At 40.9% G+C, this 24,763-nt stretch overlaps 1 protein-coding gene across 1 annotated transcript; it reads right to left on the bottom strand.

Moving 5' to 3' along the window:
- Positions 1 to 24,505, bottom strand: ISX (intestine specific homeobox). Its single transcript, XM_075205511.1, has 5 exons — positions 23,235 to 24,505; positions 13,102 to 13,305; positions 6,862 to 7,013; positions 3,866 to 3,982; positions 1 to 1,548 (listed from the first exon to the last, which is right to left on the bottom strand). Exons 1-5 carry the CDS (start codon positions 23,419 to 23,421, stop codon positions 1,336 to 1,338), a joined length of 873 nt encoding a protein of 290 aa, XP_075061612.1. The 5' UTR covers positions 23,422 to 24,505; the 3' UTR covers positions 1 to 1,335.
- Positions 24,506 to 24,763: the final 258 nt, after the last annotated feature.

The following is a 24,763-nucleotide window of genomic DNA, read 5'->3' on the forward strand; positions in this document are numbered from 1 at the left end:
TTTACTGGTGCTCTCCCAGGTGAAATGGAAGTGGTGGCCAGATGGACATGTCAGTCTTATAATTATAACACATGTGATCAGAGATACCTGCCTTATGCTCTAAGATGTGAGATACAAATGTAATTCTTACTCCTCACTGTGGATAATGTAAGTCATTTCCTTATTCTCCAATCTTCAAGGTAGGTTCTGTACAGTTAATACAGCTGTGAGCACACATAGATTATCAGTTTCCATGATGCTAACTGTAGACGTAAAATGGACAGAAATAACAAGTGCTGTTTGAAGTCAATACATGAGCCCTGACTGTACGGTTCTCTGTGCGCTCTATGCCAGTGAGTCATAAAGCTCAGATTTCTCTGAAGCTTTTTCCCCTTCACCCATTGTCCGTGATTCAACCACCGCCACCACAGGACACACAACAAAGATGTATTTTTGCTCCTAGCTCTACAGCTTACTCTATGCCAGATTTCACAGTAACCGGTAATACTTAAATAGCTACTGGAGGGGTCAATTCTCGGAGAAGCCTTTGAGTAAATGAAACAATAAAAAAAAAAGAAACCTTTGGAATTTATAAAGTTCTATATTGAGAAGAATAAGAAGTAACTGAGCAGCCTATAATACCAGTCATTAGAGGTCATGTAGACGTTACTCTGATGGTTCGGATACAATTCGGTGCATTGCGTCTCTTATCCATAAAGCTGTAAAGTATCATCTTCTAACTTGGAAGAGCGAAAAAGTTTAAGAGCTTTTAGCACATCAAGTTAGAGTTAGCAGCCCACTGGCAGATGGGGTTCCTGGAGACTTGTACCACTTCCATCTCCGAAATTTCTCTCTTGACAGCTTTGCTACAAGCTTGCCAACCTGTGGTCTTTCCATTACAGGAGTCCTCTTCGTCATTCTCCTCTCCTCCACCAGTAAATCCTTGGCGCCAAGAACTCTGTTTCTTTTCCAAAGTGGTCCCATGGATTCAAGTGAAATGGACTTTAAGAACATCTGCTCACAATTCCACCCCCCATTTTTCTCTACATATCGACTGTATGCGTATAAATAAATGATTATGTGTTTTAATTGTTTCAGTGTTATTGGTTGGGGCATTGCTGGTTTCTCTGCAATTTTGAAACAAATAAATAGCTTTTTGAGACAAACCAGCTCTTGCGATCGCCTGGAGAGGAGCCATTAAACGCTCCCTGTTAGTTACAGATATATATCTTACACTGATTAAGTGCAGATCCCATCTGCTGCGCATTGTGCCGCTGGTACCTTCACAATAAACGTGATACAGATGTGTCACTTCATTTGACAGCGAACTCTACTCACGGCGGTCATGTCCTTGAGTTATGTTGGAGTGGCGAGGACGACGCTGCTGTCGACTCTTTGAGGAAAAGGGATGTAGTACGGCGGTGGTCTCGGTGGGATTGGCAGCGGTTGGTGCGAAGTTAAAGTTAACAGGTTGGGCACCAATACTGGGGTCAGTTGGCCGTGAAAGGGTAAATAATATCTCGGTGCGAGTTCACAGTCTGGCAACGTCCTCCTCTGCAAATTGAAGTCCTGTGGAATGAAAAGAATTGTGTCATAGAGGAAACATGCCAAATTTACCAAACTTGCACCAACTTACCCAAACTTGCCGTATTGGCCGTTTATTTAAAATGTATATTTTAGTGGTTTAGTCATATACATAGTAAAAACAATAAGTCCTTCATCCCTATTGTGACTTTTTGGGCAGCCTGAAGCTGCCGTGAATAGAATGCTGAGATATGGCACAAACAAGCTTGGTTTAGTCGGTTACTGTAAAATCATAACTTTGGCATCTGTTAGCCCCAGACAGTCCTGCCAAACACCCGCCAGGGGGCAGAGCAGAGGTGTGGGAGGCAGAACCTATTTTTGTTTTCTTACATAGCTGCCCCACAAAATGCATAATTCATATTTAATAGTGTATTGTACTTTTTGGGAGGAGATACTCTTTACCACAAAAATGGGCATTCCCTCGTGGAAATCGTAAAGGACAAAGTTACAGTGATAAATTATATACAGAAACAGAGTCCCTACACAGACAGCAGATGTTTAACGGGGTAATGGGTTAAACTACATCAAATCTTTGGGCTGCTACCAGCTTTCAGTTATAAAATTTAGCAATATGCATCTAATAAGGAGCGTAGATCTCTACAGAAAGACTGTAAAGTGAATATAAACACTGTGGGCTACGAGCAAAATGGCCAGGGTGCCTCTTTGGTGGCGTTGTGCGCCTCGATTTGTGCAGACGCACCTGGATTTTCACCAAAGTGCTTGGTCTTCTAAAGCAAGAGGAGGGAGCTTGAGGAAGAGCAGAAGGTTGCAGTGGCTGATGGGAAAAGTTCATTGCTACATGTTTGACTTTGATGCGATGTTTAAACTTTGAACATTCAACATCTTCAGATTTTTTCTTCTCCCCGCACACTTGGCCATACTTCTAGTGTGCAAGCGCGGAGAACAAGCGTGCACTTTCAAGTGCGTAGAGCAAACCATTCAGACACATCCAGTAGGGGGTCCAGCGGAGGCATCCAATTTGTGGGTTAAACCACTAGTCATGATAATGCAACTTATCAATTCACTAGGAGCGAGTGCCGTAACTGAGACATGCAGCACTTGTGTGTACACGACCGGTACACTATTCTTAAAATATTTAGTACACAAAGTAAAGTTACAAATGACTTTAGTTTATCATTCAATATGGTCTATAAAAATAACTTGCACCAGTGCCTCCAATATTTCTCCACTTACTGAACTATGTTTGAAGTCATTTTTACACCGTCATAGAAAACTCTAAACTTTGGTCATTTTCTACAAGATATTTTATAAACCGTTCTAAATTTGCACCAAGAAACTAAAACAAGATTAGTCCAAAATGTAGTGGCAAGTGCAATGTTACTTCAAAAAAAAATGTCCACTTATATTTTTTGCAGTAATTTTCGTTTTATATTTATTGCATTTGCATTTCTAGATGTGTTTAATTAGGGTCAGAGCACCTGTTGCGATCATTCTTCAAAACTGGGCACATGCAGATGAAGTGGACAGGGCTAGAGCAACTTGTAGCCAATCAGAGCTCTAGAACCTTAACAGCAGTACATGAAGCTTACTGACTTGACCAACATTGACCAATTTGCCAGCCATGTCTATCATCGTATTATTGCTTGTTTAAAGTCACCACAACATTCTGCCAGATCATAAAGTGTAGAATCAACATTATACATAAAATGAGTTAAACAGTAAGCTAAACACCGGACTGCCTAAACAACAAAACTACAGGAGAAACATAAAGCATAATACAGAACATAGATGAAGTAAAAACAAGGACCCCAGTCTTGGAGAGATGAGAATGAACAAGAAGACAATAGGAAAGAGGGTCCTGGCCCCAAGAGCTTACAATCTAATGAATGTCAGGTTGGATAGCACAGCGTAATGATATGAGGCTCCTAGAAAAAATAGTACAAAAAGAATGTGAGGTTTGAATTCACCTCTATAGGAAATAAAGTACAAATTCTATGGGTGTTTTAAACATTTGGATTGTAAAATGTCACCAACAGTTTAATTATTGCAGTCTTTACATCCCTTAATAAATACCCCTCAGTAAATTTAAAGCAGGGACATCTGTTTCCACGTGCATTTTTCCACTATCTCCTACATGTAAAACTTTTATTATATCCACTCCCAGCTATAAAGCATAAAAATGACAGTCAGGAATCATGGTATTTACTGGCGTTGCACCATCACACTACAAAGAGATCATCCAGGTTTTGCATTTGCTGTTCTATCATTTTACACCTGGCTGTCTCCCCACTTCCCAGTCCCAGGACAGGATGTACATACGATCGGTGTAATGTCAACTTACGGCGGGATCAGCCTTCGGAGCGGGGACCATGTCTATTGCAGTGAGGTGCTGGAGGCCTCCAAAGTTACCCAGTTTCTCATATTTCCTCCACTTTGCCCGACGATTCTGAAACCAAATCTTGTATTTTTGGCGTGGAAAAAAAAACAAATGACCATTAGTACAGATGATATTAAAATTTGGTTCACACATAAATGCATTTTGAATGGGCGTCTACTTTTGGGTGAGGTTGTCAGGATTTCCTCGCGGACAATTCAGTTCTCCCCTGCCAGCCTATACCTCCACCTCTGGTGTAAAAGACTTTATCTGCCTGAACCACCATGGTTATGTGTATGAATGTGTGTGCATGTACATGCGTGCTGGTATGTATGGAAGGGGGGGTGTATGTGTGTGATATGTATGTGGTATGATGTGTATATGTTTGGTATATGTGTTTGTGTGTGTGTATGTGTATGTGTGGTATATGTGTTTGTGTGTGTGTGTATATGTGTGGTATATGTGTTTGTGTGTGTGTATGTGTGTGCATGTATGCTATTATGGGGAGCACGGTGGCTCAGTGGTTAGCACTTCTGCCTCACAGCACTGGGGTCATGAGTTCAATTCCCGACCATGGCCTTATCTGTGTGGAGTTTGTATGTTATCCCCCGTGTTTGTGTGGGTTTCCTCCCACACTCCAAAAACATTCTGGTAGGTTAATTGGCTGCTATCAAATTGACCCTAGTCTGTGTGTGTGTGTATTTTAGGTAATTTAGACTGTAAGCCCCAATGGGGCAGGGACTGATGTGAGTGAGTTCTCTGTACAGCGCTGTGGAATTAGTGGCGCTATATAAATTGATGATGATGATGATGATGATGATGATGAAGAAACACCATGCTATAAACATGAATCACCATTTCTATACACAGTAATACTGGAAGAACTAACTGCATCATCCTAATAGGGTGAGCACAAAGATGACATATTACTGTGGCTTTAGGAAGGAGAATAGTGAGGTTAATGCCTTAAAATCATAATACATTTATATATGTGCTATATAGAGCAGTATGACTGATAAGAGGCTGATTTACACAAGAATCAGCACTAAAACATCACATCCATCAATACAGGTAAATGATTAACACCTGACTATATAGCTTCATTATAACTGGTTAACGTTGAAATTAATTTATTGCTGCAATAGTTTGTTTTTAATTAAATTGTTGTGTGTGAACACCTTGACTTTCATTTGACTTTTCTGCAGAACGGCCATGTCAATATGGAGCTGTGGTGAAGGAACAGGGAATAGACGGGAAGTTCCTGTGTGATGTGCGGAGGTTTATGAAGTTTTAGTTCAAATCACATAGCTCCTGGTCTATTCCCGTTTCATGTAAGCAAAATATTGTGAAAGGTATCTACAAAGAGGGAGCTGAGACAGATAAATGTTCTTCCAAACTATAGGTAAGTTTATAACCTAAGGGGCAGATCAATCAAACTTTCTAAAAAGGAAAAGTGGAGGTGTTGCCCATAGCAACCAATCAGATTCTAGCTATCATTTATGCAGTACCTTCTAGAACATCATAGCTAGACTCTGATTGGTTGCTATGGGCAACACCTCCACTGTTCCTTTTTAGAAAGTTTCATAAATATTCCATCAAAAAACAAGTTCATAGGTTGATAATTGGGTGGTACTGGATCCATATTGTATTATTTGGCCACGCCCAACCCCTGCTACAGAAGATTAGTCTCACTACTGAATCAAATTATATGTAAATTTTATCATGCTTGATGGAGAGGCCTAAGCAGTGCCATCTTTTCCATTGGGCACGATGGGCAGCTGCCCGGGGTCCCCACGGGCAAGGGGGCCCCATAGGCACGGCTCTTAATGAGAATAAATAATCCTGCAAAAGAAAAAAACCTGCAAAAAAACCTACAAGGGTCACTGAGCAAGTACATCTATCTATCTCTATCTCTACATATCTATATCTATATCTGTATCTGTATACATCTATATATCTATATCTATATCTAGGGGCCCTGGTGCACTGCTTTGCCCGGGGGCCCATAATGTTGTTAAGATGGCCCTGGGCCTAAGTAGTCTTGAAAGGCTGCTATGTAAATCTATTCTGTTAGTCTCTAAGGGTATCGCTTGACCTCTATGGGCCTGTATTACCAAGGCACCCATACTGAGCGCTGAGATTGGCACGCCCTTACTGTAATTTAACTATGGCAAAACACCCCTTCCTCGCCCTGTTCACTCCCCGAAATTAAAACTTAATGATAATTCTGTAAGAGTCAAACTGCAAAATAATGTAGGCCAACATTGCTTTATTATATATGCAAATACACCCATTTCTCTTCCGTGCATGTGTATGTTTTTATTGCATTGGAGGAAGTGAGCCCTAAAAATGTGTGCTCCCATTGAAAGTATAGAATGAGACCCAAGTTCTGCCACCTCCAAATACCTAGAAAATTGAAGTTATTTGTGCTGTGTGTTCATTTGGAAAACAGGCAACGCCCCTTTAAATGTACCTCTCTACACCCCATGAAAGTCACTTAAATAATTTTGCACCACAAAATTAAATCTAGACAGTTTTAATTTGTTAAAAACACGAGTGTTCCTTAAAATTGCATGCTTTTGTTAAAAAAAAAAGACTCAAACGGGATTTGCACCCTAGGATCCCTTTGAGAAATTAAGTGAAACAATATATTTGATAACATACCTTTATTCTAAGAAGTACTCAAAAAAACATCATATAATTTCTCATAAAAATATAATTGGGACCTGCACTTTTTTTGCATTTGTAAATGGGACTGTTTACTAAAATAGAAGGGAAATCGGGAATCAGATACAATTAAGAAAATCCTAATGGTTCCACCAAACTTGAATATTGCTAAAACCCCTTAAGCATTAGCTGGATCCCTAACCAAATCCTGTATTTATTATTTCCTTTGTTGATACATTCAGCATTTGTAAAATACCATAACATTCTATTTACAATTCTGAAAGTTCTAGAGCTACCTGGACCCGTGTCTCTGGGAGTTTGATCTTTGCAGCCAGTTTGTCCCGCGTCTGAACGTCGGGGTAATGTGTCACGTTGAATATCCACTCCAGTTCTTGAAGTTGTTCCATGGTGAAAGTAGTTCTAATCCTTCTTTTGTTCTTGTGGTCACCTTCAAAAAGATTAAGCCACAACACACAATTAGCAATTTTTGCATTAATCCGCAGAAGTCCAGTGTTCGATGATGCATTGTGGAGATCATTTGTGAAGATCTGATCTTTTGTCTCAATCACCAAACGACAAGATCTATTTGTAATTTGACGGAACATTTTATGATCGCTTTGGTATGATCAAAACATTGGGTGGGCGGACTGAATGAATGGATCTCACCCACGTTAGCTATTGGCTGATGATTGCACACCAGTAGATAGGATACTTTTCACTGAGCGTTTAATATCAGAGATATCTCCTGCATTAGGCTAACTATTGCAGAATACCTTAGTTATCATTATTCTGAAGGTGGACTGCGGTCCGGACCAATTTATCTAGCTCCGAAAAGCTTAGCTTTTCGGAACTTGACCGCGATGGCTAAAGCCAAGATGGTGTTACCCGTTCTAACCTATTGGGAGAGCATCACAGACGAGGGATCTTCAGATCAGCCCTTAGCGGACTTTGTGCTCCTCCCGTTCCTCCTATCGCTAATTGTACTGTGAACCTGATGACCGTGCTTGAGAAGTGCCAAAATCAGATCATAACTTCATGTCTAACCAGTTTTGATTTGCGCGGGATAAAACAGTATGTAGCCAGTGGATGCAATGAGAATTCTCACGGAGGTACAGAGTATTTCAGGAGATGAGTGAGCTGATCTTTTGGGTGATCTATCCACTTGTGATTGTGCTAGTCAGGGCTGCATGTGACATGGACATTGACATGATGTAAGGAGGAGAATGGAGGCATCAGGAAGCCACAGACTGAGAGTTATATACTGGAAGGAGCAGGGTCCCCAGCAACACAGAGTATATCAGGAGATGAGTGATGTGTTAGTGAGGACACGGCTGCATGTGACAGGGGCAGTGACATGATGTGAGGAGGGGAATGGAGGCAGCAGGAAGCCACATACTGAGAGTTATATAGTGGAAGGAGCAGGGTCCCCCAGCAACACAGAGTATATCAGGAGATGAGTGATGTGTTAGTGAGGACAGGGCTGCATGTGACAGGGGCAGTGACATGATGTGAGGAGGGGAATGGAGGCTGCAGGAAGCCACATACTGAGAGTTATATAGTGGAAGGAGCAGGGTCCCCCAGCAGCACAGAGTAGATCAGGAGATGAGTAATGTGTTAGTGAGGACAGGGCTGCATGTGACAGGGGCAGTGAAATGATATGAGGAGGGGAATGGAGGCAGCAGGAAGCCACAGACTGAGAGTTATATAGTGGAAGGAGCAGGGTCCCCCAGCAGCACAGAGTAGATCAGGAGATGAGTGATGTGTTAGTGAGGACAGGGCTGCATGTGACAGCAGCAGTGACATGATGTGAGGAGGGGAATGGAGGCATGTAAAAGTCACAGACTAAAAGATATATAGAGAAAGGAGCAGGGTGCCCTGACAGCACAGAGTAATGATGTGAGGTTCCTATTACGCCGATTCTTAAATATTGTGGTGTCAAACGCACCTCTGTATGAATCACACTTCATACATCTAACTTTTAAATAGTCCCATCTATCTTACTCAGCCCATTATTTTATTAACATTTATTTCAAGCCCTTTTGACAATGATCTAAATAATAGACCCCATTGAGAAATGAAAATGAAGCAGCTTATAATATATGTCATCACATACTTTTAATCTAAGAAACACTCATAAAATCAGAAGATATCATTTCTCATAAAATTATATTTGTCGCGATCTGGACAGATACAAGCATTAAAATTGTTCCAGAGAGCTGATTAATGACAAGATAAAACAAGATATGCCTCAAAACCCAGGCGACCAGTATATAGTGTACGTGTGCTATTAAGAAGACTACTGTCAGCGCACTTTAGATCAGCAGTAGGGACCCGGCTACACTCTAGGGGCTTGAAGGAGCGGCTCTCGAATCTTTTAAAGGGCCGCACGCTACCCTTATTCTCAGTAATAAGCTAAAACAATTCAATTAATCAAAGAAGGAGACACCTATCTGTAATAATATATCAGCAGGCGTTTTACACATATGTTACACGCTATAACAAACACATGTGACAATAAAGCAGAAAGGGCCGTCAATTCCCCATCACTGCTCTAGATCAACCCAAACTCCGATTTTACTCCACCAACATTTTATAAACAGCTTTCAAGGGTATTGTCACCTACATCCAGGTATCAGTGGTGTTGTCACATTATATTAAAAAAAAAAACATTTAGACTATTCTGAAAGCAAAAATACTGTCAGTCTAGAGCAGTGGTCAGGAAGCAGGGGTAAATTACCCCAAATGTGGTAAAAATTAAAGTAATGCTGCCGATTCACATGCTGTAAGCTGGATTGTAGACCCCTTTAAATGTGAAATTGCTGTTGTTCCAGAAGAGCCTCAAGGGTTGGCAGAGGCACTTCTTGAGCTTCGATGCAATAATGAAGCACATATTGCATTTGAAAACAAAGCAGATCTGTCATATTTTTGGATGTCAACAGCTGCAAAGGCATCAAAATTGCACATGAGGAGACAGTCAAAAAGTTGCTGCTTTTTCCAACAACCTGCCTTTGCGAACAAGGATTTTCCACTCTAACAAACATAAAAACAAAGCAGAGAAATCGATTGGACGCTGAAGACTGTATCCAAATTGCTCTGACATCAAAATGCCCCAATATTGATGCTTTTGTATCAAAAATGAAGCAACATCATTTCTCCAAAACCAGAAGTTTGAATCTTTCAAAGAAATGTTCTTCCTTTTATAACAAGGGGGTAACGTTGGCGTATCTAAATATATTTGAGGGTAAAAGGTTAAAAAGTTCCCTGACCCCTGGTCTAGAGTATACTTACCAACTTTTCACTCTACGCCTACGGGGGATCCAGAGGGGAGGTTAAGTTTGAGGATGGAAGAGGACGGGGCATGGCGAAACGTGTCATTTTGGCCTCGTCCCATGACACACAAGCGAAAATTTGCTGCGGGACCACAATGACTGTGAATCGCGTCATGAGGCTCTCATCCTGCCCACTTCACTAGGAAGTGGGCAGGATGCGGGATAATGGCCTGCTCTCCCGGGAGTCCAGGACACCTACCCAGATAATCATTTCTGCTGTGAGCATTCTGATGATCTCATTGGCTACAGTTCTCTCCCCGCTCACTTCAAATCCAGTGACCCATGGGCTAGCAGGAGGTAAGGAACAAAAGCAAAAAGGGAGGTGGAGTGAGACATGTTTAGGGCCAGGAGACAAGTGGGTAAATTTACTAAACTGCGCATTTGAAAGAGTAGAGATGTTGCCTTTAGCAACCAATCAGATTCTAGTTGTCTTTTATTAAGTGCATTCTACAAAATGACAACTAGGATCTGATTGGTTGCTAAAGGCAACATCTCTACTCTTTCAAATGCGCAGTTTAGTAAATTTACCCCAAGGTGTCTTGTCAAGCTGCTGCTGCCACAGGGTCTGGCTGGAAAAATATAGCCCAGGGGGACGCAACTCTGTTCAGTAGCCTATTTGGAGCATTTTAAAGGAAACAAAATGCAAGTACACCAGCCCAAGGTAGCCCACTATGGGACGACCGCAGGGGCAAACGCAGGATTTGAAGAGGGCGGTTTCCACACCACGCCGCCAGTGGGAGTGACCAGCATGCATGGGGGCGTGGCTCTCTAACTCATCCTATCCCCATAATATACATGGGCAATGCTTCGTGCACTACTGTTAGGTGCACGCAGCTCACCCTTTTCAAGCAGAGCCGTGTGAAGCGGAAGCAGGGTCCAGCCACCTCAATTATACAATGCCCCAGGCTTGGAGGGGGATTTCCATTTAGTTTGCCTATGGGCCGGGGGCTGTTCCTTCTCTAGGATCGGGCCACCTAAGACAAGTTTCTCACCAAATAAATATTAATTTTATATATATATATATATATATATATATATATATATATATATATATATATATATATATATATTCTCTTTACTTTCTTTGACTTGCCTAGCTGTAACAGAGAGATGAATACAGTACACAATGCTGTTATTGGTGAACACATAACACACAGCGAGATCCCTACTTTTTCTCTCTGCAGCTGAAGGTTAAAGAGTCACGCTTTTCTTTTCAAACAGCACAATTTGTCCTTGTCATGGCGCAAATGAACCTAAGCCTTACAAATTATAAAATGCCGTTTGGCCACTGAAAAGAAAAGCTGTACCGTATAGTAAATGACACATTGTTTTTCCGTCTCCTATACTGTGGATGGTAGGTACATTACAACGGAGGTTTCTCCACGACTGCCGGGGTGATCAAGCTGAAAGGAACGAGGCCATATTATACGTGTCTGCTGATCTACTCAGGATATAATGAAGTGCCCACAGAACACATCAGAGGAATTCTCACTGGGAATATGTGTATTGAAGCCAGTAATTGGAAAAAAAAAAAAAAAAAAAATCAACATTTTATTTTCTCACACGGAAGGGTTTATGAAAATTACGAATGTGATGTTTTAATAACCACAGTTTCTACTTACACATTGATCTCGTACGTAGCCTTCCTGCAAAATAGATTTTTTTTCCCTTTTCAAAACTATGGATAAATCATTTAATATCTTCTTATTTTGCTGCCTTTCATAACGGAAAAATGCCATTATCCAAGTGCGGTGTTGTGAGAGACGCATTTATGATTAAACATGTACGGAGCTGTTTTCTAGGAAATATAAAATAACACCAGATCTGCCTAAGTAAGCAGTATTATCCAAATACGATATGTATAGAATGAAATATTGAAGCCTCAAAAAAAAACGGTGGGTGTAAATTAGTTTATTATTTTGCACGTAAAGAAAATACTAGCACACAAATACTTGATAGCTTAGTTTCACAATGAAATTTAAAGTCGATCTAGGCCATACCTTACCCGAACTATAAATCTGCCATCACATTTTAAATTTACCCCCCTCCCCATTAAAAGCAACATGGTTTTGCCAAGGTACAGAGTTACTTCTTTTTTTATGCTTGCTCTTCTTAATGACTCCGGCCCGGTGTGTGTTCTTTGTTAGCCTGGAGATTTATTTACTAAACTGCAGTGGAGATGTTGCCTATAGCAACCGATCCGATTATAGCTGTCATTTATTTAGAACATTCTACAAAATGACAGCTAGAATCCGATTGGCTGCTATAGGCAACATCTCCACTTTTTCAAACCTGCAGTTTAGTAAATCTAGCCCCCAGACACCAATGACACCTGAACCAGTGATACCTATAGGATTAACTGCTATGTATTGTAACCCATAGCAACCAATCACCTGTCTGCAATTCTACTGTAGTCAGACTAACAAAAACTTATATCTGATTGGTTACTATGGGGCATCCTTACTCGTACTATGTTATTGAATAGGGTCCTATATGGTCATACAAAAAAAAAGATTTCATACAAGAATGGCCTTATCTGTGAGGAGTTTGTATGTTCTCCCCCCATGTATGTGTGGGTTTTCTCTGGGTGCTCCGGTTTCCTCCCACACTCCAAAAACATACTAGTAGGTTAATTGGCTACTATCAAAATTGACCCTAGTCTCTCTCTCTCTGTCTGTCTGTCTGTCTGTCTGTGTGTGTGTTAGGGAATTTAGACTGTAAGCTCCAATGGGGCAGGGACTGATGTGAATGAGTTCTCTGTACAGTGCTGCGGAATCAGTGGCGCTATATAAATAAATGGTGATGATGATGATGAAGTATGCCATGGAATGCACCAAGTTAGGACTGATATAGAACATATTTGCAATCGTTTTGTGCCTCCCCTCCAGACGGAAGGTCAGGTGGTGACGGAGCGATCACGTCACCGTAGTCCCAGCCCCTACCGTAGAATACAGCCCTTCCACTGAACTGTTTGTGAGGGCTTCATGACGTGACTCGCGTCATTAATCTCAGCCTCTGTCTGGGATTTGGGAGGGTGCCTGCTCTTCTAGGAGTCTGGGAGGAACCCCCCTCCCTCCCTGGGAGAGCAGACAATAGTCACATTATTGCAATATGCTTCAAAAAGCGATGACCTTACAAGACAAAGGGACATTTAAAAACATAAACTATAGGATATTCAAAAGCCTTCTGCTGTGAAAATGTACTTACAACGAGGGCCGTCTCTCAAATCATTATCTCCATTCTCTTGGCTCTCGTTTTGGCCAACTGTCTTTACTTCATCGGTGTCGAATGTAACATTATTTCCGTCAATTATTGCACATCTGGATGGAGATAAAGGGCAGTTTTCACACGAGGAATCTGTACCCACATTCACCTTTGAATTTTGTTTGGGCATCCTGTTTAAAACGGAACCTTTAAAAAAAAAAAAAAAAGCTTTGCTCAGTGTAGCACCAGGTATCTGATCCAACTCCCACCCCCATAAGAGCCTAACATCAGAACTGCGCCCAATTTTGTTCACACCCACCAATTCATAATAACATAATTTGTACATATGGTTTACTATGTTTGCTTCTGCCTTATGGTTTAAATACAGAACTTAAAAGCACTGTAACCTGTATTTTTGAGGACTGAGTGGGGGCATGAGGCGGAAACGGGCATCCCAGAGGTGGGAGTGTCCCAGCATTGCCCCCCCTCACAACTGTACCCTGTAGTCGCCACCCCCTCTGCACCTATTATAGTTCTGCCCTGGGTGGAGGGATGGAAATTTATTTTAAACAACAGATAAATCAATCTCAGACAAATAAATAATAATGTTTTTATGTTTATTTTTAATGTTTATGCTTTCTCTTTGTTTTGCTACAATCTAACAAAAATATGGGGCGCTATGCCATAGGAATTATATAAGACATGTATTTCTTCATAACACCATTAGAGAAATCTTATCAGAAAAATGTGCTTTTTAGAATGATATTTAAAGAGGAACTAAACCTATCACTTACCCTTTGCCTAATGTTAATGTCAACTTATTGTAGATTATTTTCAAAGCTTAATCTTGTTTTTATATTACCCTAAAATGATGCCACTGTCAACATTTGCTCCAGTCCACTATATACCTCCAAACTTTTTTAGTTGGGATATCAGGACGAATGTGTGTACCGAGACCCCTGTCCTAGCCTTTATAATCACCCCTTCCATGCTGTGGGCACCGGTGGTCGGTGCATGCAGCACTGATTCACCGTTGCTCTGCAGCATTAGACAGGGCTCTCAGTCATTCCACTAGACATAGCTATTGTGGCCGGTCAGAGCCCTCAAATTGGCACTGTGGAATACCTCACAACTGTCCAGAATTTGGCGGGACATCCCGATTTCCGGGGACACAACAGAGACTGGATTAACAGAAAAGTGGGGGGCGTTTTACACAAAATATGTTCATTTGTGGGTGGAGTTTGGGTGGGTCAAGGCGGTGCATATTTTGTACCGCTTTTGTAAATATTACGCTGTTGGTAGGTATGCTGTTAGCGGTGGCCAAACTGAAGCTTCAAAATATAAAGGGCCTGATTCATTAAGGATCTTAACTTGAGAAACTTGTCTCTTGGACAAAACCATGTTAGTTTGCAAGGGGTGCAAATTAGTATTCTGTTTTGCACATAAGTTAAATACTGACTGTTTTTTCATGTAGCACACAAATACTTGATAGCTTATTTGTACACTGAAATTTAAAGTTGATATTTGTGAGCTACATGAAAAAACAGTCAGTATTTAACTTATGTGCAAAACAGAAAACTAATTTTCACCCTTTGCATTGTAAGATGTTTTTTTTTTCCAGGAGACTGAAATAAGAAGTTTCTTAAGTTAAGATCCTTAATGAATCAGACCCAAAATGATTATCTTGGTCTCTGACATCTCTGTTACTATAGAGACTTACTCTAAAGTTTGTGCTGATTTTTAGGAGCCCAATTTTTTAAGCTCTGTAGTATTTTTCTCGTGTGCAGTTTCATAATGCTTTTACCTATTTCACATGTAATTCTGCAAAACAGTTCTCTTGATGGAATGATTTTGTTTGCACTGGACAAGCTCATAGAGATCATTGACAGTTATCTGTAAAACATGACACCTTCTCAGAATAGGCGCAGCACCAGGTCTTATTACAATGCTAGGTGTAGAATTTTGGAGTTTAGTCACATCGTTTAGTGACGCATATTAATAAGAAAATAAATCTCAACATCTTCCCGTAGTCAATGAAACATGTCAGCTATTGTGATGTGCGCAGATAGTAATAAATGTAACGCCATTCTAGAAATTCTGTTTAAATCATTCACTGAGAAAGCGTAATAATTTAATGGAAGTCATTAGTTCTCAAGGTTTTTTTTTTTCTTCTTCAGAGATTTCTGGGAAAATTGCCTTCACCCATTAGGGTTTTTAGAAAGCTGCAAACGTGTGTTGTCTAAGGCAGTGGATCCCAAACTTTCTCAGTTCCAGGCACCCTTAGGGTCACCATCATTTTTTCAAGGAACCCCTAAGCCAAAATAATTGCCAAGCAGCGCCCCGCCTTTCTTACCACCGTCCCCGACGGTGGCACCCCTGGGAGATCACTGTGGCACCCCAGGGACCACAGTTTGGGAACCACTGGTCTATGAGCCTGATTCGTCTACAGACGCAACGTGACTACAACTTGCGTTTTAAAAAAGCGCACGTAATTCGCGTGCGGATCTCACCCGTACATTCCCATTTGAATCTGGGTATAAGTCAGCTCTGGCTTTATGCTACTTGTCATATGTAGACAGGCAGAACAGAGTGCAGGATACGTCATACATGCCAACTCTCCTGGAATGTCCGTGAGACTCCCGAATTTCCGGGAAAGCTGGCAATTGTCCCGCATCTGCCGGCATGGAGGGGCGTATGGGCGGAAGGGGGGGCGGCCTGTCGCGATTCGCATCTTTTTGAACCCACCCCCAGGGACGTAATGCCTGCTTGTCTTTTTACCACTGTAAACAGACCCCAAACAGGCATACATCACTGGGAGACGGGGCCAAAATGACGGGAATCACGACATACGTCCGATGATGAATTATGCTCCATATGCCTATATGTACACTACGTCACCCATTTATATGGGTTTGGCTTATCTGGCCAGATTGGGGCGGTCTTTGCCAAGTGCGGGGTAAGTGTAAAATAAAAAAAAAAATAGTACCTCACTTTCCAAGCTTGTCGAATCCCCAAAAATGTCGGGGAGACTCCATAAATAGTGGGTGAGCTCCCCGACTCCCAAGAGTGACCGTCAAACCCCCCTGAAGCCAGGCCGGTGACTCGGTGTGACGACGCAACGTGCATCTTTGCCCTGTGGTAGGTGTGGCGATATGATGTAATATGTTTAAGCCCCGCCCACCCTTGGCTACCTACCCCCGCAGCTAAAAAATAGTCAGTACTATGTTCTGCGTCTCTATGTAAAAATACGATTGTGTTGTGGGACAGATATTTAAATGAGCTTCGAGCGATGGAGATGACACATTTATCAGCTCGCACGTCTGAATATTGTGTGGCTAATTATTTACCCTTATTGAGTGCATTCAATGCAAACTAATAGCTCTTGTATTCCATTAGTGGCTCCCAGAAGAGCATGAAATAAAAGACATTTCTCGCTGTCCCTGCCTTACCTCAAGTCTTTATGCTAACAAGTTCCTGAAAAAGTATGCTTAGATGATAATAACATGTTACAAGTAGCGGGCTAGATAGCGATCTGTCTGCTGGTTAATGATATACGTCACTTGTTGTACTAGAATGCTCTGCAGCTTCTATAAAATCATCATCATCATCATCATTTATATATATAGCGCCACTAATTCCGCAGCGCTGTACAGAGAACTCACTCACATCATTCCCTGCCCCTTTGGGGCTTACAGTCAATTTGATAGCAGCCAATTAACTACTAGTATGTTTTTGGATTGTGGGAGAAACCGGAGCACCTGGAGGAAACCCACGCAAACACGGGGAGAACATACAAACTCCTCACAGATAAAGCCATGATTGGGAATTGAACTCATGACCCCTGTGCTTTAAGGCAGAAATGCTAACCACTATGCCACCATGCTGCCCCAATAATGAATTGAAACGTGGTTTATAAAGGTATGCAATGATGGATGGTTGTATATTTTATGTTACCTCAAGATGCATTTACCAGAACATACCCCTCAAAAGTCCTCATCTGGATTATAGGTCATTTAAAACCACACCCAACCTACACAAACCACTCCTCCAATAAGTCTCTACACCATGTAGTCCCTCTCTTTTTATATCGAAACTTGGGACTGTACAACCAAAATGAGAAATATAGTGTAGTATGCACCAGACAGTTAAAGTTCTCATGGAAGCGTACTTATTAAGTGACTCCCTATCACATTAAACAATAGTTGCCAAGAGGAGAGGTCAGGTGGCAAGTGCAGAGGAGGTGCCAGGGTGCCACAAATCTCTTCATTTTGGCAACATTAGCTCATACTTGCCAAGTTTATGTTGGTCACATCCAGGAGTTCCTGGCGGACAGGAGGGGTGTATGGGCGGAGGGGGCCTCACGAATTGTGTAATTTTAGCCCCGCCCCAATGACTTTTTGACTGTTTTGGGTCTTTTTACAGCTGTAAAAAGACCCAAAACAGGAACTACGTCACTGGGGGCCAAAGTGGCGCGATTCCCTGAGAAACACGTCATGCCGGCTCTAATCTTCCCACTTCACTAGTGCATTTGGTAGATGCGGGACAATTGCCAGCTCTCTTGGGATTCCGGGAGACCTACCCGGAATTCGGGAGACTCCTGGACATTCCGGGAGAGTTGGAATGTATGCATTAGCTTCTTTGGGATGTGAGGGGCGAGCCCAAATTCAGTGATTTGCAGCGAATCGCGCCATCAAGGCCGCCATTCTGTCCAGCTTCATGAGCGAGTGAGTGAATGCCAGGAGAAAGACCTACTGTCCGAGAGAACTACCCGAACGTCAGGGGTCTCCAGGAGTGTAGCAAGTATCCAATAAGCTTCCTGTTAATGCAGCACTAGCCTATCTCTATACAGATGGATTGTGCCAACTCGACGATCTATACCCTGTGCTATTCCGTCACTATAGGGACTGAATAATGTTTTGCTAGTGGGTTTCTCCCGTTACTAATGTATGAGAAATAAAACAAAAACGCACAATAGTTTTTTTTTTGCAAAACACAGAAGATAAATACTGGCAATAAAACCTTTTTTCCTTGTGTACAGATCTATGTTACCAATAGAAGCCCCTATTTCATTTTTATAGTAATGTCAGGGACACATGCTCAGCGGGGCCCCTGCTACATTACCCTTCCAGTGATGCAGGCGCCTAAATTAATTATGTATTAACGTTAATATTTTTAACTGAATGCACTTGTATAAGTACAGCCTTATATCGGAAGACTTTCTCTAGGAAAAAAAAAAAAAGCATAATGGAAATTCCCAGACAAATGAATCATTTAATAAGACGTAATAAGGAGTACATTACATTACAGATGGAATTTAACGGCAGTTTAAGTGACTCGCGGAGGGAGAATGGAACGCTGGAGTTCACCGCCTGACGTTTTAAATGGAGTCGGCGGAAAACTTTGTTAAAAGGAAACTACCATGAAAAATGACATCACACAATTTATTCTGCAGTCGTTCTGGAGCTAAATGTTTGTTGCAGGGATCTAATGCCTGACATTTACTCTCACTTGTGCGTAATGAAAATAATACAGCCTAAAGCTATAAACTATAGAGTAACGTTAGTGATGAGCAGAATGCTTTGTGAGAAGGAGAGCGATGGTTAAGACAATGACTCATCTGCTGCGACCCCAGCTTTAATCCCAGTGGTCGCTATCTCCCAGGATCCAATGCTCCAAAACAGGAGTATAAAAAGATATATATGAGCTTTGTTTCATATAGCAGAGCGTTTGGCACCACAATCTTTCCACAACAGTCTGATGGGAGCCTTACATTTCTACTGAGTCTGTGCCCTCCTGTGGCCTCCATTCCCCTCCTCACATCATGTCACTGCCCCTGTCACATGCAGCCCTGTCCTCACTAACACATCACTCATCTCCTGATATACTCTGTGCTGCTGGAGATCCTGCTCCTTCCACTATATAATTCTTAGTCTGTGGCTTCCTGCTGCCTCCATTCCCCTCCTCACATCATGTCACTGCCCCTGTCACATGCAGCCCTGTCCTCACTAACACATCACTCATCTCCTGATATACTCTGTGCTGCTGGAGATCCTGCTCCTTCCACTATATAACTCTCAGTCTGTGGCTTTCTGCTGCCTCCATTCCCCTCCTCACATCATGTCACTGCCCCTGTCACATGCAGACCTGTCCTCACTAACACATCACTCATCTCCTGATATACTCTGTGCTGCTGGAGGACCCTGCTCCTTCCACTATATAACTCTCAGTCTGTGGCTTCCTGCTGCCTCTATTCCCTCCTCACATCATGTCACTGCCCCTGTCCCATGCAGCCCTGTCCTCACTAACACATCACTCATCTCCTGATATACTCTGTGCTGTTGGAGATCCTGCTCCTTCCACTATATAACTCTCAGTCTGTGGCTTCTTGCTGTGTTCATTCCCTTCCTTACATCATTTCACTGCCCCTGTCACATGCAGCCTGTCCTCACTAACACATCACTCATCTCCTGATATACTCTGTGCTGCTCGGAGACCCTGCGCCTTCCATTATATAACTCTCAGTCTGTGGTTTCCAGCTGCCTCCATTCCCCTCCTCACATCATGTCACTGCCCCTGTCACATGCAGCCCTGTCCACACTAACACAATCATGTGAACCTGCCCATCCTCCATGGGGGTACTGTGTCCCGCCCTCTCCACCAGAATTTGTCAAACCAAACCTTTCCTAGCTACAAATATGTTACACACCTACATTGCAGTAACAGTTTAACACCCCTTCCCCCCCTGCCACACACACACACACACACCGCATAGAGTCCAGAGAGGATATCCAGTAAAGGGCTTTTTAATTAGAGGTGGTTGTCCAAATTAGGACACCATTAAAGAAAAAAAACTAGTACTACAGTATAGATTACATAACCACTAGTTTATTAATTGATTACATTAAATTATAAAGGGTGTAAGACATACATAGAAATATGGTAGTGTACATTATGTAACTTCAGTAGGATTTTGTTAGCACAGAGTTGTGCTGACATTCGAGATGAGGCAAACATATCAATTTGTTTTTTCTGGAGTTTCTTCCACTTTAAAGAATGTTACATTTCATTGATGCCTCATGCAAAATCAATTAAAGAACCCTTAAATTCCTATGTGATGACAGAAATCTCAGTAATACCTTATTTCTGCTTTCACAATAAATTAAATACTATTTTATGCAAAAAAAAAAGAAAAAAAATCACTTCAAGAATCTCTTGTAACATTATGCACAAATAAATTGAATTACCTGTATATCTGTCTATCTGCAGTGTCTTTTGTTTCAGTTTGCTTGTACTGCGGCTCCCCTGGTTGCGAGCCATCCTCCACAATGTCTGACATTTCCTATTGTGAGTGTTCCCCTGTCTATATGCAGAGCACAAGTAACCCAGCAGCCGCTGCTCATCTTTTTTCTTTAATAAATTACACTTTTAATTTCTGTTCATGGCAGCTATAATTGCAATGTTTGTTTTTAGCAGACTCTATTTGAAGAAGAAAAAGGACAAGGAAATACCAAACAGCAACACTCTCTGTGAGCCCTATAGTCACTCTGCTCGTACTGCTGAAAATAATCTGTGGCCAATGTGGTTTTACAAATGCATTTTAACCCAGTGGACTCTTACAACCTCAGTATCTCTGTCGCTCCCTGGAGGAAGGGCTTGGTAATATCTAGCCCCGCCCCTGTGGAGTGATGCTATATATATATATATATATATAGAAAGAGAGAGAGAGATGTACATCACTGCTCAGCAAATATAAGGATCATTTTTACAGGACTGACTTCCCAACTCTTTAATTATAAATGATGACATCATTACTCAAAAGATGCAAGAATATAGCCTACAGCATACGTTACATATAGTTACGTTATTTGTATAGTGCATATGTCGGTATGTCCGATTGTTAGCAAGAACAAAGCTTCTTTAATAAATGGAAATATTCATGAAGTGAGGAGTCAGAGGTGTTTCTTGTAATGTATATTTGCTAGACATTTTAAGACAGAATGGATCGACAAAGTAATTTAAACAACAATTTTGTACAGAGCTGGAATATTTTTTCAGTGCATCCTATGTGACAGCTCATGATGCACACTGGAACCTGGCTGAAACATTCAATTTGACTATTAACCCCCCTTTCCCAATGTATGTGTGAGTGAGGTAACTGTTAAAGAGTCATTTTCTTCTTATCTCTGAAGAGTACAGCAAGCTCATAAATTCAATATTGCAGTGCGGAAAATAAAAAAAAGTTGCTCGGATAATGAGCAATATTGAGCCTCCATTTGAAACAAGGTTATAGGTTGATACGATCAGTAACAGAACATTAAAATTGCCCCCGTGCCAGTGAGAAACTCTGTATGACACATGAATATACTTTTTAAATTGCCCAATTCAGGTTGCAGTATACAGAGTTGCACAGTTGTTGCAAATAATAATGATATTATTTAAAATATAATGCAGTGGCTGTCATTTCTGTTCTGCCCCAAATTCCCCCTTATTATACCCCAACCACACCGCAGAGCAAAATGAACTGACACCACCGGCATTCCAGCCACAATCATAGACCGTAAATACATCAAAAAGCAGAATTTACTAATGCACTGCGTTATAGTGAAGCAAAAGATTGTATCGTTGAAGCTTTGCACCTCTGCAATACGGCCTGTTCTAAAATTCAACACATCTAACGTATTTCTGTGCTCTATACTTAGCGAAAGGTCCAGCAAAATTTGGAAGATTTTAATTGGATCACAGCTTGGGGTACCAATAAATCTCAAAATATTAAAAAAAAATAATTAAATATCAACAATGGTTTTGTGTAGCAAAAATGACTTATTGTTTATTTTTTGTAGAGGTTTTAATGGGGACAAAGCCACTAAATAGTTACAATAGGAATTTTTATATAAGTTGTCAAACCTAAAGAGTATCAAGAAATATGTGTATCTATCTATCTATCTATCTATCTATCTATCTATCTATCTATCTATGTATCTACAATCTCTCTCTCTCTTATTCTCGCTCTCTGGGGAATTCAACATATATCTATCTACCTACAGTCTCTGTCTCTTTCTGGGGGGTTTCAACATCTATCTATCTACCTACAATCTCTCGCTCTCTTTCTATTTGATTTTCTCTCTTTGGGTGGTTTCAACATCTATCTACCTTTTAACTCTCTCTCTGGGGGAAGGGGGGTTTAACATCTATTCACCTTTCTACCCACAACCTCTCTCTCTCATTCTTGCTCTCTGGAGGGTTTCAACATCTATCTATCTATCTATCTATCTATCTGTCTATATTTCATCTATCTATCTATCTATGTATCCATGTATACACAGCAGGGGTGTATACGGGGGTATGTCACACTGTCACTTCTCCTACTGCCTTCATTGTGACATCAAATTTAATTCAGTTAGATTCCCATTACATTTTTCATACTGCCTCTTCTAAATATGCACTATATATACCACACAAAAACAACCTGTGTATTTGAATTTAGATTGTAAGCTCCATTGGGACAGAGAAAGATGTTGAATGATTAAATATTCTCTGTACAGTGCTATGTAATATCTATCTATCATCATCAACATATATTTATACAGGATCAGCAAATTCCGTAGCGTTTTACGTGCACTAAATACTAATAAATAAAATATTAAATAAATATTGCTTAACGTATCCCTACTTTAAAATTGAATTGCTTTGACCATATAAAGTAATGGGGCTGCAGAACTAGTGCTTCTACATAGGTCTTAGAAATTTAAGGTGACTTCTAATCTTCATAATAATTTACAGTAGAAGGTGTAATACTCCTTATAAAACAGATTTCTTTTAGAATGTCAAAGTTATGACTTTAGAACTGATTAATCCTAAGCAATGACTTCAGAACTAACTATTTATACATATCACTAGGAAGTTCAACATACCATTTATATCAAATTTTGGTATAATGATCAATGTTAAACTGATGGTAATTCATCAAGATCACAAGTGACTTTAGCTTTTTAAAAAATATATAGATTAATATTGTAAATACGTTAATCCTTTGTCTGTTAATATGTGTCTCATTTCTATAATTATCCTGTACAATATACACACACACACGTTACCGTTGCTTTGGTATATATGTACCACTGTGCCACTCAACTTACCATTAGTCCGGAAAACTGGTGATGAATTTAGCATAGTTTCTTGCACGTCCTTTCCATAAGGATGTTCTAAGATTACATTTTCCTTGGGTGCATTTTGAGTATAAGGTTTTTTCAGTATCTCCTCAATGGAATAGGATAAATACGGCTTCGGAGAGGTTCTGTCGTCTGACAAAGACTTGAGATCCATACCGGGAGTTGAAGAAGTCTCCAATGGATTAGGTATAGAACAGATTAAGTATGTCCTGTTGTGAATTAACAATATTATAAGTCTGTCCAATGGTCTGTGGTCTGAAGAGAATGACCTTTATGTTTTAGCATCAACTAAATATAATGGAAAGTCTTTTAAAACAAAAATTCACAGAACATTGAAAAAAATCCTATTGAATGACACGGTAGATCCTCAATGTTTCCAGCTACGTTCACAAAGAATGTTGCATTCCATCGGGATCCAGAGAGGGGTTTATCTCCTGAGACATAGTCCACCAGCAATAAAACTGGTCAATAATGGGTTTTTTTCCAAGGCAAAATCTCCTGTGGAAAAATGAAAGTGCTCAACCAGAGTTGCAGATGTGGCCATTAAGTCAGTAGTTGGCTTTGTGTGGCTTCATGACCACCAGTCAATGCTGCAGATACTTAGGGGTGAGAAAATGTCGGTAATCCGGTATCTAGTTCAACAATTCCACTTGTTGGATGTCTTCCTAGATCCCATTCATTTGCAGTATCAGGAAAGTGGCATTAAGTCAGTAACTAGATCATCCAATGTCTAATAAATGCGTGAGATCAATTATAAATACTGCCAAACGTTCTTCCCTCTGGTGGACCTGACTCAGAACCTATATAACCATGTTATGTTCCTTTGCCAAAATGTTGCCTATTCCAGCCCTACCAATGTTCCCATCACTACAAAACCATCCTGCCTCGCCTTATTTTACTGCATTTATTCACTCTCAATTTACCAAAGGCCTTTCTTATTTGTTGCTATAAAGATGTATGTTCTTTGTATTGCTTATACTGTATATTTCTTGTATGACCTCACTTTTGTCCACATCTCTACCTGCTTCTGTCTCTTATCCTGCAGTCTTTTTTCGCACCTCTTCCTGCTGTCTCTCTGTCATTTTCGTTCATTCTTATTCCATTCGGGGTCCCATCGGACCCACTTTTGCTTTTTGTATGTAGTCTGCCCGTTCATCTGTATAATTCCAGCTGTCAGTCCTTCCGTCCGTCTCTACTTAGAATACTTCTATGTCTCTTGTTGTCACCTGCACCTGACTTTATTTCCTTATCTCTCTGTTACACATATATTGACAAACCCTTCCTTATTTGCTCATTGCTTCGTCTGTCCTGTGCCCATATTAACCCCTGATACAGCCCAAGATTACTATGTAACTAGAATATATTTAAACATCCCTTTTAAACACACCTGTGCCTGTAGAAACCTCTGACAACTAACTTTCAATTGCAATGGCTTTTTTACATATTAGGCTGGGTACACAATACAGGTTTTCCACCCGATTATCGGGCCAATCTCA

Source organism: Mixophyes fleayi, chromosome 4 (assembly GCF_038048845.1).
Source record: "Mixophyes fleayi isolate aMixFle1 chromosome 4, aMixFle1.hap1, whole genome shotgun sequence".
Taxonomy (NCBI): domain Eukaryota; kingdom Metazoa; phylum Chordata; class Amphibia; order Anura; family Limnodynastidae; genus Mixophyes; species Mixophyes fleayi.